Below are 12493 nucleotides of genomic sequence, written 5' to 3' on the forward strand. Positions count from 1 at the left end.
CTTCCCACCCTCTCCCCTCAACACCCCCTGTTATAGGAATTATAAATTTGTAACAAACAAAAATCCAATTACCAGAATAACCTTAGCAAGGAGTCACAGGCAGCAATTTTCCTCATCAGTTTCAGAAGTTGGCAGTTTCTTCCTCCGCTATTGTTTCGTGACTAATCACACTGTAATTTTAGCAGGGTCAGAAAAAGCACTGGGTTTAATTGGCTGCACACGCACTGCAAGGCAGCGCCTTTACATTGCAGAGAGACATTCACCCCAGGGAGAGGAACCTGAAGAACTAGGCTTTGGAGCACAAGGTAACCCCACTCAGGAAGTACAGCCATGGCAACTGCAAGGCTGCTAGGAAATCCCCTTTACTGCAGGCAGGAACACCAGCAGGGCCCCAAGCACACTGTCATGTAACACTTGGTTGTGAAGGAGGTTGTGGGATCCATTATCCCCATTTAGCAGCTCAGCAGCCGCACGTGGGAGATGAAGAACGGCTATTGCAGGCTGTGACAAGGCTGAGGCTGCAGCCTGCCCATCTAGTGCTAGAGGGGAAAGGGAGAGTAAACTCATTTCCCTCTGGAGGTTTCTGCACAAACAACTGAACAGCGAACAGCAGCAGCACTACCTCCGTCTTCTGTCAAGAGAATCAATTTCATCCTTAAATAATAGTTGAAACTATTAATAGGTTCTCCTTCCAAAACTGAATGAGGAAAGGGAAACAAATGTTCCTGTTTACTTTTAACAGCTGTTCAATCCAATGGAAGAATTAAGTTAATTTAAAGTTGTTTCAAATTCAAAATTTAGCCCAATGAACACATTAAAAACATATATATTCTCATGTACAGTATAGATATATACTGTTAACATTCGACTGCAAGAAGTTCAGCAATGTGATTATTTTCTACTTAGCTTCTAACAACTTTGCCAAGTTTTGAATTTGAAATATTCTCCTTATTTCCATACTTATGGCCTCTAAGGTTTCTGTAGGAGACCAATCCTTCCCTCATCCACACGACATACTGTTTCTGAGCACAACAAAAATGACATAGCCACCACAGAGACTCCCAAACTCTATGCCTCTTCTGCCCAAGCACAGCTCTTCTGCTGCCTTCCATGGGAGGGCTTCTGCCTAAGCACAGCACAGCTGGAGCAGAACGCAGGCTCAGAACCCCCCCTCTCTCAACCCTGTAGACAATACTGTTGTGAAATCAATGCCTCTGACCCTTCTCTCATTAGAGCTTCACAACTGGGTCATCTTTAACACATTTCTTTCGCAGAATATTTTTAGATCTTTGCCTTTCAGTGTGCAGCTGAGATGCTTTCCAAGATCTTACTGTTCCATTTCTTGACAACTGCCACCCTTTCATGACCTTGACAATTCCAGTCTTATACACATTTTGCATATTGCAGAAAAAAAGCAACAACCTTTATGACAGACCTCTGTGTAGTCCATTGACCAAGCCCTAGTTTTGCTCTACTAATACCAGAATTCACTTAAATTTTCTAACAAGCACTCTTTCACATTACCCCATGCTGCCTGCCCTTTCCTCCTTCCATTAAATGAGTTTCCCATAGACAAATGCAAAACTACTTCATTGTCCTCCCTAAAATCACTTTTTATTGATATCTCTCTGCTCCATATCTTACAAAACCCCCACCTTTGGAGCTGCTAGATAACCAGTATGGGGTGACGACTGTTTATTATGCCTACAGTGTCAGCTTTATTGTTACATTAGGCTTTCTTAGCCCATGTGTTTTATTTTAGCCTCCAACTTCTGTGGGAACTGTATTTTCATTTGGCTGTATAAATTGGCACAACAAGATCCTGATACATGACTGTGGCATGAAGGCACTACTGCAGTAGAAATTATAGGCAACATAGATACGATTTTTTTAATAACCCTATTTCCTAGCAACCATGAATTATCTGTTCCTGAAAAGCTGGAATGTTGATTCAGGAGCTACTCATAGCTGCTGCTCCTGGCAAGCATTCTGAGCTCTGTCCTACAGACAGGTAGTGTTTTACAGGGGGATATGTGTGTTTAGTTTTTCTTAGTGTGGCTATCTGCAGAAAGCAAAACCAATAACCTGATTATGGATATATTTACTCTGATGAGTAGATCACCGCTACTCAGCATGTAGATGAAAGTTTGCATACTACTAATTCTATCTTCCTCTCACTTGTCAGAACACACTACAAGTAAGCAATACTTCAGGTGTCAGACGGTAGCTTCTGCCCTGCGGAACTACTCAACACATAGTTCAAAAAGGGATTAAAACAATCCCCAAACAAACCCAAGCAAAAATATCTGAGCAAAGAACTGGATCAATATTACCTCTAAAGCCACGTAACAAAAGCAAAACCTCATTCATTTGGTCTCTGAAAGCACTTCTGCCTCAAGACATACCATGGAGCATTTACATGACGGTGCACAGTTTAAATGGAACATGGTAATAATAAAGAGAAGCACCAAACTTTTAAAAAAATGTGGTCTGATTCTGTGAGTGATCATGTATTTCAATAGTCCTAAAATCTGAAATACACCCGATTTCAACTGCCAAATTCAGGGGTGAAAGTCCTGCAGCAGACACCCAAAATTAGCTATTTGTAGTAAACAAAGATTTTTTTAAAATATCCCTTAAAGTGGTGGAAAGCCAGAACCAGGTACACCCAGTGACTTCCCGATACAGAAGGGGAAAAAGGAATTGGGAGAACAAGGTGAAAAGATATTAAGTGAACTAAACAGGCAAGTAAGGCTACAAAATATAATTGATAATAATAGCCCGCACATACAGAGGCTTACAGCTTTTAAATAGACTTCAAAGAGACAGACTTCAATCATTACTTAGCTACCTCCACAGCTGCAGTAAGTATTTTTATCTTCCTCTCCCTCCCCAAACACACTCAGGTGTCAAATTATATTTGGCACTTCCTCAATTCATAATCCTGACACGTTTTCCAGGACTTGCTTTGTCACATTCATTTGTTGAACTATTATTATTCGGAGATACATTTTTACTGTAATAACACTACAACACTTCACTATTTAAAAACTAATGAAGTGAGTGATCTTTGAAATTACTGAGAGCTGGCCCGTTGCTGCTCTCAGTAAAGGTAATAATCATTGCAACTCCACCTGCAATAACATCCAAGGTAAGAGCTCAAGCAAACGTTCACTTTTATCCTAGGAATGTAAAGAAATAAGGGAAAAAAACCCAAACATCACATTAACTACATCTAATTAATGGTAATATCTTTTTATACAGACCTTGCATCTGGTAGCTATAGGGAGCCTGTCCAGGTTGAGGTGTGCTAAAGCTGGCACCATAGCTTAGAAATCCTGTCTGTCCAGGTGACTGTGATTGTGCCAATCCACCTTCTGTCTTGATGCCTGCCCACAATGCACCTAAATCAGTTAGTGACAGCAAATCTATTTGTTCATATTCAAACAGGGATGGAAAATAAAATCACTTAACAGCATTTTTAACATGTAAGTATTATTGCATGCATGAGAGAACAAATATTGAGAACATATACAAAAGAACAGCGTAAGGGCAGTCTAAAAGCACACATAAAACTGAAGTTCACCAGGGAGAGGTTAAATTCAAAACTGTGTTTCCAATAACTGCAAAAGAAATTTATACATGAACAGGAAGTTGCATTATTCCTTTTTTCCTTTCCTGCCAGAGGCTAACTTTTCCATATATTCATGACATTTCACAGAGGCAGATCAGCAACTTTATAAGATTTTAATGAAGCATAGCATAGCCAAGCCCTCCTGCCATCTACCCATTACTGATATAACTGAGATTTGCATTGTGTAATATTCCTACATGAAAATTACATGGCTGTGAGCGCAAAAGCTTTCTAAGGAATTGGAAGTGGATAAAGAGAACTAGCAGTCTTAAGTACAACAATGATTTTCAAAGCTAATTGAACACTATAGGAGACATTCAGTCTTTTAACAAATAAACACCTAATAGAGAGGAACTATTCCTGAAGCGATCTCCTGAACTGGGAAAAACATAGCAGAGAGTCATTAATCTGCACTGACAGGGAAATCCATTACACATCACATTACCCTCTCATTTCCAAATTTTGTAATAAAAGAATCCAAAGTCCGACTAAATGAATGACTTGCCTCCCAACTTCGGTGATTCTTCCCCCAGTTTGTAAGGCAACAAGCAAGTAAACATCAGCAAGCGAAACACTGAGGAAACGCATACAATTCAGCCTCTGTCTCTTAGTTTTAATTATAAGGTTGTCCCAACATGAACCACCGTTTAAAAATAATTACAGCCAAAGCAATGGAAAAGTAATACAATACTCTTAGGTTTCACTGTGGCGTTCAGTGATATCTCATTGTTCAGAAACCACTGCTATTTGAACTGAATTAACTAAGTGTGAATTAGTAACATTCCTTTGAAAATTACTGTTAACCTAAGTCCGTTTCCTGGCTGTTTTTTTTTTTTTTTTAAACAATATTCAATCCTTGAAGGTAGGAGAGGTCTGAGAAGTCGCTGTGTTTGCAGAGCTTCAATATCTCCCTATATACAATTGGCAGCATGTTTTCTTCTGCCATTTAAATCATTATTTTTCAACCGCTGTCATTAATTACCCTTAATTCCTTCTGCCAGACCTGCTAACTGCCAGACTGACCCTGCTTGCTTGCTTCTTCTGTTTCATGTTACAATTAAACAATCCCAGTGACGAATCTGACACCTCGTTTCCAAGGGGAAACTCCTGGTATGGATGTTTTGGTATCAATGTTCTGTTTGTCCTGTTTAAGGACTTCTGAAATGCTGATTAAATATTGCTTAGAGAACGTTTAACTAAATCAAGCATTAAATTTCTAGTCCAGTTTTAACAGCCTGATTCAACTCTCCATCTCAGACAAAGTGGGAAGAGGCAATCAAAGGCAGCAGCAGGAGGATGCCACTTGCGTGAAGACAACTTGGCACCAACATGCCCGTTTGCAAACCTCCATGCTATGAAGAGCCTTTTATCTCCTGGGACTTACTCCTCCCACCTGCTCTCATCCAGAAGCCCTTCACTCATCATACCCTGATGCTCCCTTCTTCTTCTCCCAAGTCTAATTTATGCAAGGATGTGGAAAGGGACAGTGAGAAAACATAAGGGGACTGCCAAAATCTGGGAACTAAAAAGTTGGTAAGCGAAGTTTTTGCTAGATGCTGGTACCGGAGCAGGCAGGAAGAAAGAGCTTCAGGAAATTCTCCAGCCTCCTCAGGGGCTTTGCAGATGAACCAGAGCCAGGAGCCCCTGGGAGGCAGCTGTCAGTGGCATTCCCTTCCACCCCCCTTCCTGCCTGCACGGCTGCACCACAGTGGAGCTGGGGAAGTGGAAAAACGAAAAGGCTAGAGGAGCATTCGAGACAGCATCCTTCCAAACTCTGCCCTAGAGAGAAAACTTGAGGAAGGTTGATACAGGAATTCATGAATATTTTCTCTTCCAGTGAGCTCCAGAGTAAAGAAACAAAAAGAAAGAAGTTCCCTACTCCACCTCATTTTTTCCTTTCACATATGTCACAAGCCTCCTCTCATTATACCTGCTGGAAGCTTTCTGCCTAGATGAGAGAAAGGAGAGGCAGATGGAACATGGGGTCTAAGATTCAGACTAGAGATGAGAATTTTGGCTCTAAACAGGCTTGACTGTGGCAAATGAGCATCCCAGTGTTCCCCATGTAATTTATTATGGGAGCACAGATTGTATTATGTACCTTAACTATATAAAAATATATATGGTGTTAGGTCCCAAAACTTTTTAATAGCTATTTACTTTTAAATATGACTCCTATAAAGTACATCAGCAAGGAGCACCCTAGCCCCAGTCATCAAGCACTGCCTGAAAAGAACAAAACTTGTTAAAATCCACTTAGCTTAGGAGCTAGGGGTTTCAGTGGTCAAAATCAGCTCAAAATCAGTAAAAAGTTAGGCAAAAATTACCTGAGGTCCTAGGCACAGGGATGGACTGGGCAAGAAAACAAAACAAAACAAAAGAGGAGGCAGGCATGTTAACCCCCAGTGAGCAGTTGCCAAGTAAAACAACTCTCAATTATAGCTCAGACAGTGAGACAGCTGAACTCAAGTACTGAAATCTTGAAATCAAGGCCTTGCTGAAGTCAGTGGGAATTTTATAGTTGACTTCACTGAGGTCAGGATTTCATCCAGAGGAACCAAGCAAAAAACAAAAAGTCACTGTTTGGGCTGCCCAAGCCACCACAGCCAGCCAAGTATGAGCATGAGGTGTCCACAGGAGAAATAGGTCAAGAAAACCGTGGTGGGGAAAGGAGTTGTCTGTTATCACACCAACTGATCCAGCAGGAAAGAGCAGAGAAGCTCTCATCAGCAGCATGAGCTTGTGGGGGAGGGTGTGGGCAAGAATCTCCATTTTGTAGCATTGAAAATGTAGTTTGAATATCCTTAAAGTATTTTCTACGTCTAAAATATGTGGATTTGAAGTGAAACTGAAACATGCAATTCATGTTTATAAGCATAGTTTTGGCAGTAAACAATCAAGGCTGTAGCCACAGAAAGAATGTTTCCTTGGATTGTAATTATTGATGATATACTAATGAAACACTTTTTTTAAAGTAAGGGGTAATAATAACCTATTTCTTGTACCTACTGCTCACAATAGCCTGCTGTAGGATATACTTGAGACCCATTGGTTTCAACTGCAGATTTCATGATGAAAGATTCACCAGTTTTGCACTTGGAAAGTCTTAATGATTTTTAGGGGTATAGCTTGTACCGTAAGTTCTGTTCTTTTGGTATAAAACTTACATTACCTGAATGTAGCTTTACAAAATATACTGCTAAAAGCATGTGGATTGTATATTTTTAATATGTTCCACTAGAGGAATATAAGACCTATTTTCTAATAATGCATCCTTGCTGCCGAACTGCTCTGTGGTCTGCCAGCAGACAGTCTGGCAGCAAAATGGTCTCACCCACAGCCACTTGGTTTTAAATTAAATTTTTTTTTAAATCTTTCTACTTAGTGCTATCTCCTTCATCAGGCAGACTGGGCTTTAGTGGCGATTTACCTCAATTTTCACCTCCAGGGAGTTTCAAAACACTGGAAGTCAGATTTATTTTCTCTTGTGAGGGGGTCTTTTTGAATCAGTTTTTCACCTGCTGAAAATCAGCACAGCTTCACTGGTTCATTTGGGTTTCAGTAATCTGGATCAGCTGACATTCAGTGCTTTATGTATCAATGTACCCTACTGCGTTGCTGGAGAGCAGAGCTCCTCAGCAAGTCACCAGGAGCTGTGCCTGTGTAAAGGAAGTCCCTAGACCTCTTTTCCCATTATGTTTTTTAAACATCATCATTAAAATCCTAATGAATCTCTCCCCTTGATCCCAAAACAGAGTCATCCTCCTGAGTAGCTTCTTAGCTCTTTAATACATGAAATAAGCATTACTCTCTCTAATGGGGAAATTACCAGTCTTCCACAAGAAACACTAGAGAGCACAGCTGTCCCACTAAGCAGTAATGCAACGATCACATAATCTTAATCTAAAAAACATTTAACTCAGGAATAAAATAACACGGATGTGATTTCTTACCATATGAAGGGATTCCATAGGGTTGGCCTGGCTGGGGGTAAGTGGCATAAGCCGTAGCTTGTTGCATCCCTGTTGTAAACTGTGTCTGCCCATACGCAGCCATCGTTTGTGAAGAAGGGGTAGGAAGAATATGTGGGTATGGTCTGCTATTGATTACAAGTGACAGAAAATAAGACAGACACTGCATTAGACAGACATTTGTTTACTTATTTTTAGCCTTATTATAATCCCGCTACTTCATTAACACTTAATTATAGCCTGTGCTAAACAACAGAACCTCTCAAAGACAAACCAACAAGAAATCAATAATAAAAGAATAAGTAAAATAAGAACTTTCCAAATATTTTTCAAATACATTCTTAGCGTTAAAGAAAAAATATTTTTTCCCCAGAAGCTGCTGCAGTTTAAATTATGACTTAACAGATGGACCCAATTATTGTTTTAAATGAGGTTAAAATCCGCTTATTTCTGTTATTATTATTATTACTACTAGTATTATTTTTAAAAGATATCATACTTGGAAGGGTAAATCTGTGGTGGGGAGAACTGGTGTGTTTGTCTTGGGCTGAAACCACTGCTTCCAATTGCTGCACCAAGGAGAAAAGAAAGCACACAGAAGTGTAAATACACACACCAAAGATAAATATTATTTTTCCTAATAGAATTCCAGAGTATTAACAAGATTTTAATTAAATTTAAATATCATTGATACCTTAGATAGAAAATAATATTTTATCAGGAACTATGCAAGAATGCTTAACGTTAAAATCTTGATTACAAATCTCAATACTAAATTGCCCCTTTGTACAGCTCCTGAGCAATAGTTTATTCTTTGCTCAAACACAGACAACATTTTCAATGCAAACAACCTATTTCCGAATGGAAACATTTCCCTTCATATTTTCAAAGGATTGTTGATATCTCAAATGCAACATTTTATTAACTTTTAGAATTTTTAAGACCTACATTTTATGAAGGAGCTTCATGCATGCCTCAATTGAAAACATATGGCCAGCTTCAGAGCACATGCTCCCTTTTTTTTAATAATCCATAATACAGATGATGTATTACCATATTACACTTCCTTCTCTTTTGCCCCACCTTATCTGCTTTCTAAAATGCTTTCAGACCATCAAAACAGTCAGTATTGCATAAAGATGTCCAACGTGCAAACGTTCTTAGTGAAACAACGAAGCCTAGGAGGCTAAATAGTGAGCTTCTCCCCTGCAGCCCAGCCACTGTTAACACAGAGCTTTAAGCCAATCCATACCAATTTCTTTCAGTATTTTTGGGTGCTGCTGAGAGCGTGGCAGATGTGCTGGCATGCTCTGCTCTAGGGGTTATGTTCGGGAGCTCTTCCCTCTCTGGTTACCGTTTGGGTGCCACTTCTTCTCTACGTCCCAAGGTGGGTTTTGAAGCCTCTGCCAGGAAGGGGTCAGCAGCAGGTTATGAGACTACTGTAAAATCAGACAGCCAGAGAAACAACAGGCCCTATTGCTAAGTACTTGGAAATAAACAAGGCACGGATAATTACCCTTCGCCAGCTACCCTTTTCCTGGCCAACTACAGGGAAAATCCATCATCTTTACACTCCAGGAGCACTTGTGAAGCGTGGAAGAAAGCCGGGAATCTCTTTCCATGCCTTCCACACCTGATAAATTTTTCTTTCCTGTGGCCCGTGAGGCTGCAGATATATCAAATACTACAGTCTGACTTTTAGTTAGACCACAACAGACATACGAAGCTCCTATTAAACACACTACCTTTTCTTCTTTCAGAGATCTAAAATATTCTAGAAACTCTTTGGCTTTCAAGTTTGATACTTTCATACCCAACAGCATGTGCAGAAAACGGAGGATGTGACAAGACCAGAAAAGGGTCACCTACTTGGAGCCTGACTGGTTGCGAGATGTCGAATTTTGCTACTCTGAAAATATAATCCCACGACATGGCATAGATCCTTTTTTATTTGATTTGCGCCATAAAAACCATGTGCTGGAAATACCACAGTTAACCCATAGGTATGCAAAACTGTGCAGACATACTAGGATTTTTTTCAGTGTTTGTCTCCTGTATGTTAAAAGCTGTGTTTGGCTTCCAGAAAGAAAAAAAAAAAGAAAGCTGACAAAAGAATGCATACCTTGATAATAATAAATTATAATAAATGAGGAAGACCTACCCCTCAATTGCAACACTAATCACAGAGGCAGGTATGTTTACTCACAGAAAACAAAACAGTAATTACTCTGGGCCCGAATACTCCCCAGTGAGACTCCCACTGAAGACATCAATGGCCATTAATAAGCCTGATGCTGTAATTCTCCCTACTTGGGGAAAATGCCTATTGACTTACACTGTCTGCATCAGATGAACAGAAAGAGGCATAAACTGCGAAGTGCACAAGGCTTTTTTACAGCTGTGCACAGGTTTAGACCACGTGGGATAAGAAAATAGCAAATGAAAAAATGCTGAGCTTTAAATCATTGTTTTTTCCTTACCTGATCCTGAGAAATTGTCTAAAGACCCGTCTGTGGTAGTAGTAGTAGCAATCTCACTGCTGTTCATTGGTTCTGTCTTAACTACAGAAATATAAACAAAATATAGTCTATATGCACCTAATATTCTGGCACACACATGCACACACTCACTACAGCCACAAAGTCAATAAAACAAAAGTCTTCCAAAAATGTTTTAAATCATGGCTATCAACATTTTGCATTTATGTATTTTTGTATACAAACAATGCAAAGTACTGGCAGCTATGATTTACACATACATATGAAATGATGGGGAGGGTTATTTCTGTCCCCAGGGAATAAGAGCCACTGTAACAAACCAGAAGTCCCCATGCAACTTGCTGCACCTGTCCTGATTCCTCTTAATCCTGCAGACCCAACAATAAGGGTCCACATTTAGATTAGGTCATGCAGACATTTAAAGGCTTGAAAGACAGCAATTTGAGTAAGACAAAAAAGGAAATTTTCAAATGGGTTTCTCTGAGTGCTGTTAGATATTTTTTTTATTATCCAAATAATTTTTCAGAGGAAAAATGAGAATTTGTGATGAAGTAAAACACCTTCCTTGTGGTGAATTTCTCCTCTCAAAATGGAAACCAACTTCATACTCAGCAACCCTGAATAAACAAAGGGGAAACAGCCCGAACCAGATCCATCAGAGAAGGTTTTTACATTTTATTTCCTCTGCAACCCAACAAGGCTGTCAGAGAGTGAAAAAGAATGAGAGATTCTCTCTTGGCTCATACTGCTTCATAATCGATTATTAATTAATGACTTTTAATAAAGCCTGAAGTAAATAAACAGATTTCCCTTTCTTACTCCAGCACAATGTCAGTAACATCAGTATTCCAATCCACGGCATAAGGATGGGACTGACCTGGTATGGACGCAAACAAGCACAATACCTACTCCCAGGGAGTTATCAGATCAGCACAGCAATTTCTCAAATCCGTTTTTACACCCCTAGCTTTTGGAGTCACAGCACACCAAAAGCAATGGAGGATGATGTTTCAGAAAACAGTGGAGCTGATCTTACTTCACTTCTGTTGACATACACAGCCCATGCACCAGCACTAGTGCATACCTGACCTTTCAGCAAGGCAATTCAGCAACACTGCAGAACATGAGTCGGAGATAACTGAGGTAAACCATACCTCATTTGACATGTAAAGCCTTAGTGTCATCTTGACATAGGTGTACATAAATGTATGCATGTTCGACTATACTTGTGTGTTCAGGAACTGCAAGCATCACTAGCAGAAACGCTTCTGGTACCAGGCTTGGAAAGGGCAAGGGAGAGAAAGGACTTTTCCTTTCCTTGTCAATCCAAATTCTTATTTCTGCATGCCTAAGTATTTCCTTCACACAACATCATCCATAGGATTTATATGCAATCTCTCAAGATTTTCCTAATCACCCACTATTTTCTTTTGATTCTCGTGCAGGATATTCTGTCTGCACACACTTACAAAGATCCATGCTAGCTCCAAACAAAACTCTGCTACATCTGTATTAGCAAATAGTGCAGCACAGTACGAAGTTTCATGAAATGAAATGGTTGGTGCAGAGGGTCCACTGTCCACAGTTTAGGCATTTTCTGAGGGGTTACACATGCTACATTCAGACTTGCCCGAGGAGTGAGCACCCATCAGCAGCTGGGGAACATTAGCTGCACTTTTGCAGAGCACCTTTTCTGAAAGAAGTGAAGTCCGAGAGACTCCATCGTGGAGGAACCACTCCAAGGTGAATTTATTCAAGGTGAATTTATGTGTGGTAAGAAAGGGTGGCCAGGAAGTTCCCTTCAAAAGTGCACTCATGATCTGAACTTCAATTCTAATACAAATGTATTTCTTAAAATCACAGCATATAATATATCCAACATCCATTTTATAACTAAATACTGAATGTCTAACACACAGATACAACAAAATAGTTGCTGCACTGTCTATCTCAAGTAATTCCAGAAATGACTAGATTTTTACATCAAATTCTAGTTTGTTAATCTAGATACAAATAATTATAGCATCTATGTTATCTTCTCCTTTTTCTTAGATGTTTATCACAGCTACATTTTACACTCAGACTAATATTTCCCTCGTAGATTACTCCAGCTTCCCCCAAAATATGCAAGTCTTCTGAACCTAATTTCCATAATGCAATTATACTTTTGGAAAGACCAAGAAAACATGCTTTTTTCTATAGCTGACAGCTGTTGGGGAGGGAAAGAGAGGAAGATGAGACAGACCAAACTAACTTGGGGTACAGGGTGCTTTCTGCAAATATTTACCCACTTTTCCAGAGAAACAATTTATCTATAATACTTAAAAAAAAAGAAAATATCATTATTTGGGTCATAGCAAAGTAGCAGTCCAAGGACAATGCTGAGCCAC

General features: G+C 39.7%; 1 protein-coding gene across 1 annotated transcript in view; it reads right to left on the reverse strand.

Moving 5' to 3' along the window:
* Nucleotides 1–12493, reverse strand: part of EYA1 (EYA transcriptional coactivator and phosphatase 1) — a 152818-nt gene that overhangs the window by 60841 nt on the left and 79484 nt on the right. Inside the window, exons 5-8 of the mRNA XM_061342775.1 lie at nucleotides 10086–10166; nucleotides 8105–8174; nucleotides 7588–7733; nucleotides 3267–3404 (exon numbers count right to left, since the gene is read on the reverse strand). Of these exons, the coding sequence (XP_061198759.1) occupies nucleotides 3267–3404; nucleotides 7588–7733; nucleotides 8105–8174; nucleotides 10086–10166 (435 nt within the window). The remainder of the gene's footprint in view (nucleotides 1–3266; nucleotides 3405–7587; nucleotides 7734–8104; nucleotides 8175–10085; nucleotides 10167–12493) is intronic.

The sequence above is a fragment of the Neopsephotus bourkii genome, unplaced genomic scaffold, assembly GCF_033783945.1.
Source record: "Neopsephotus bourkii isolate Nb327-2 ecotype Australia unplaced genomic scaffold, CSIRO-AGI_Nbou_v1 NB_1820, whole genome shotgun sequence".
NCBI classification, from domain to species: Eukaryota; Metazoa; Chordata; class Aves; order Psittaciformes; family Psittacidae; genus Neopsephotus; species Neopsephotus bourkii.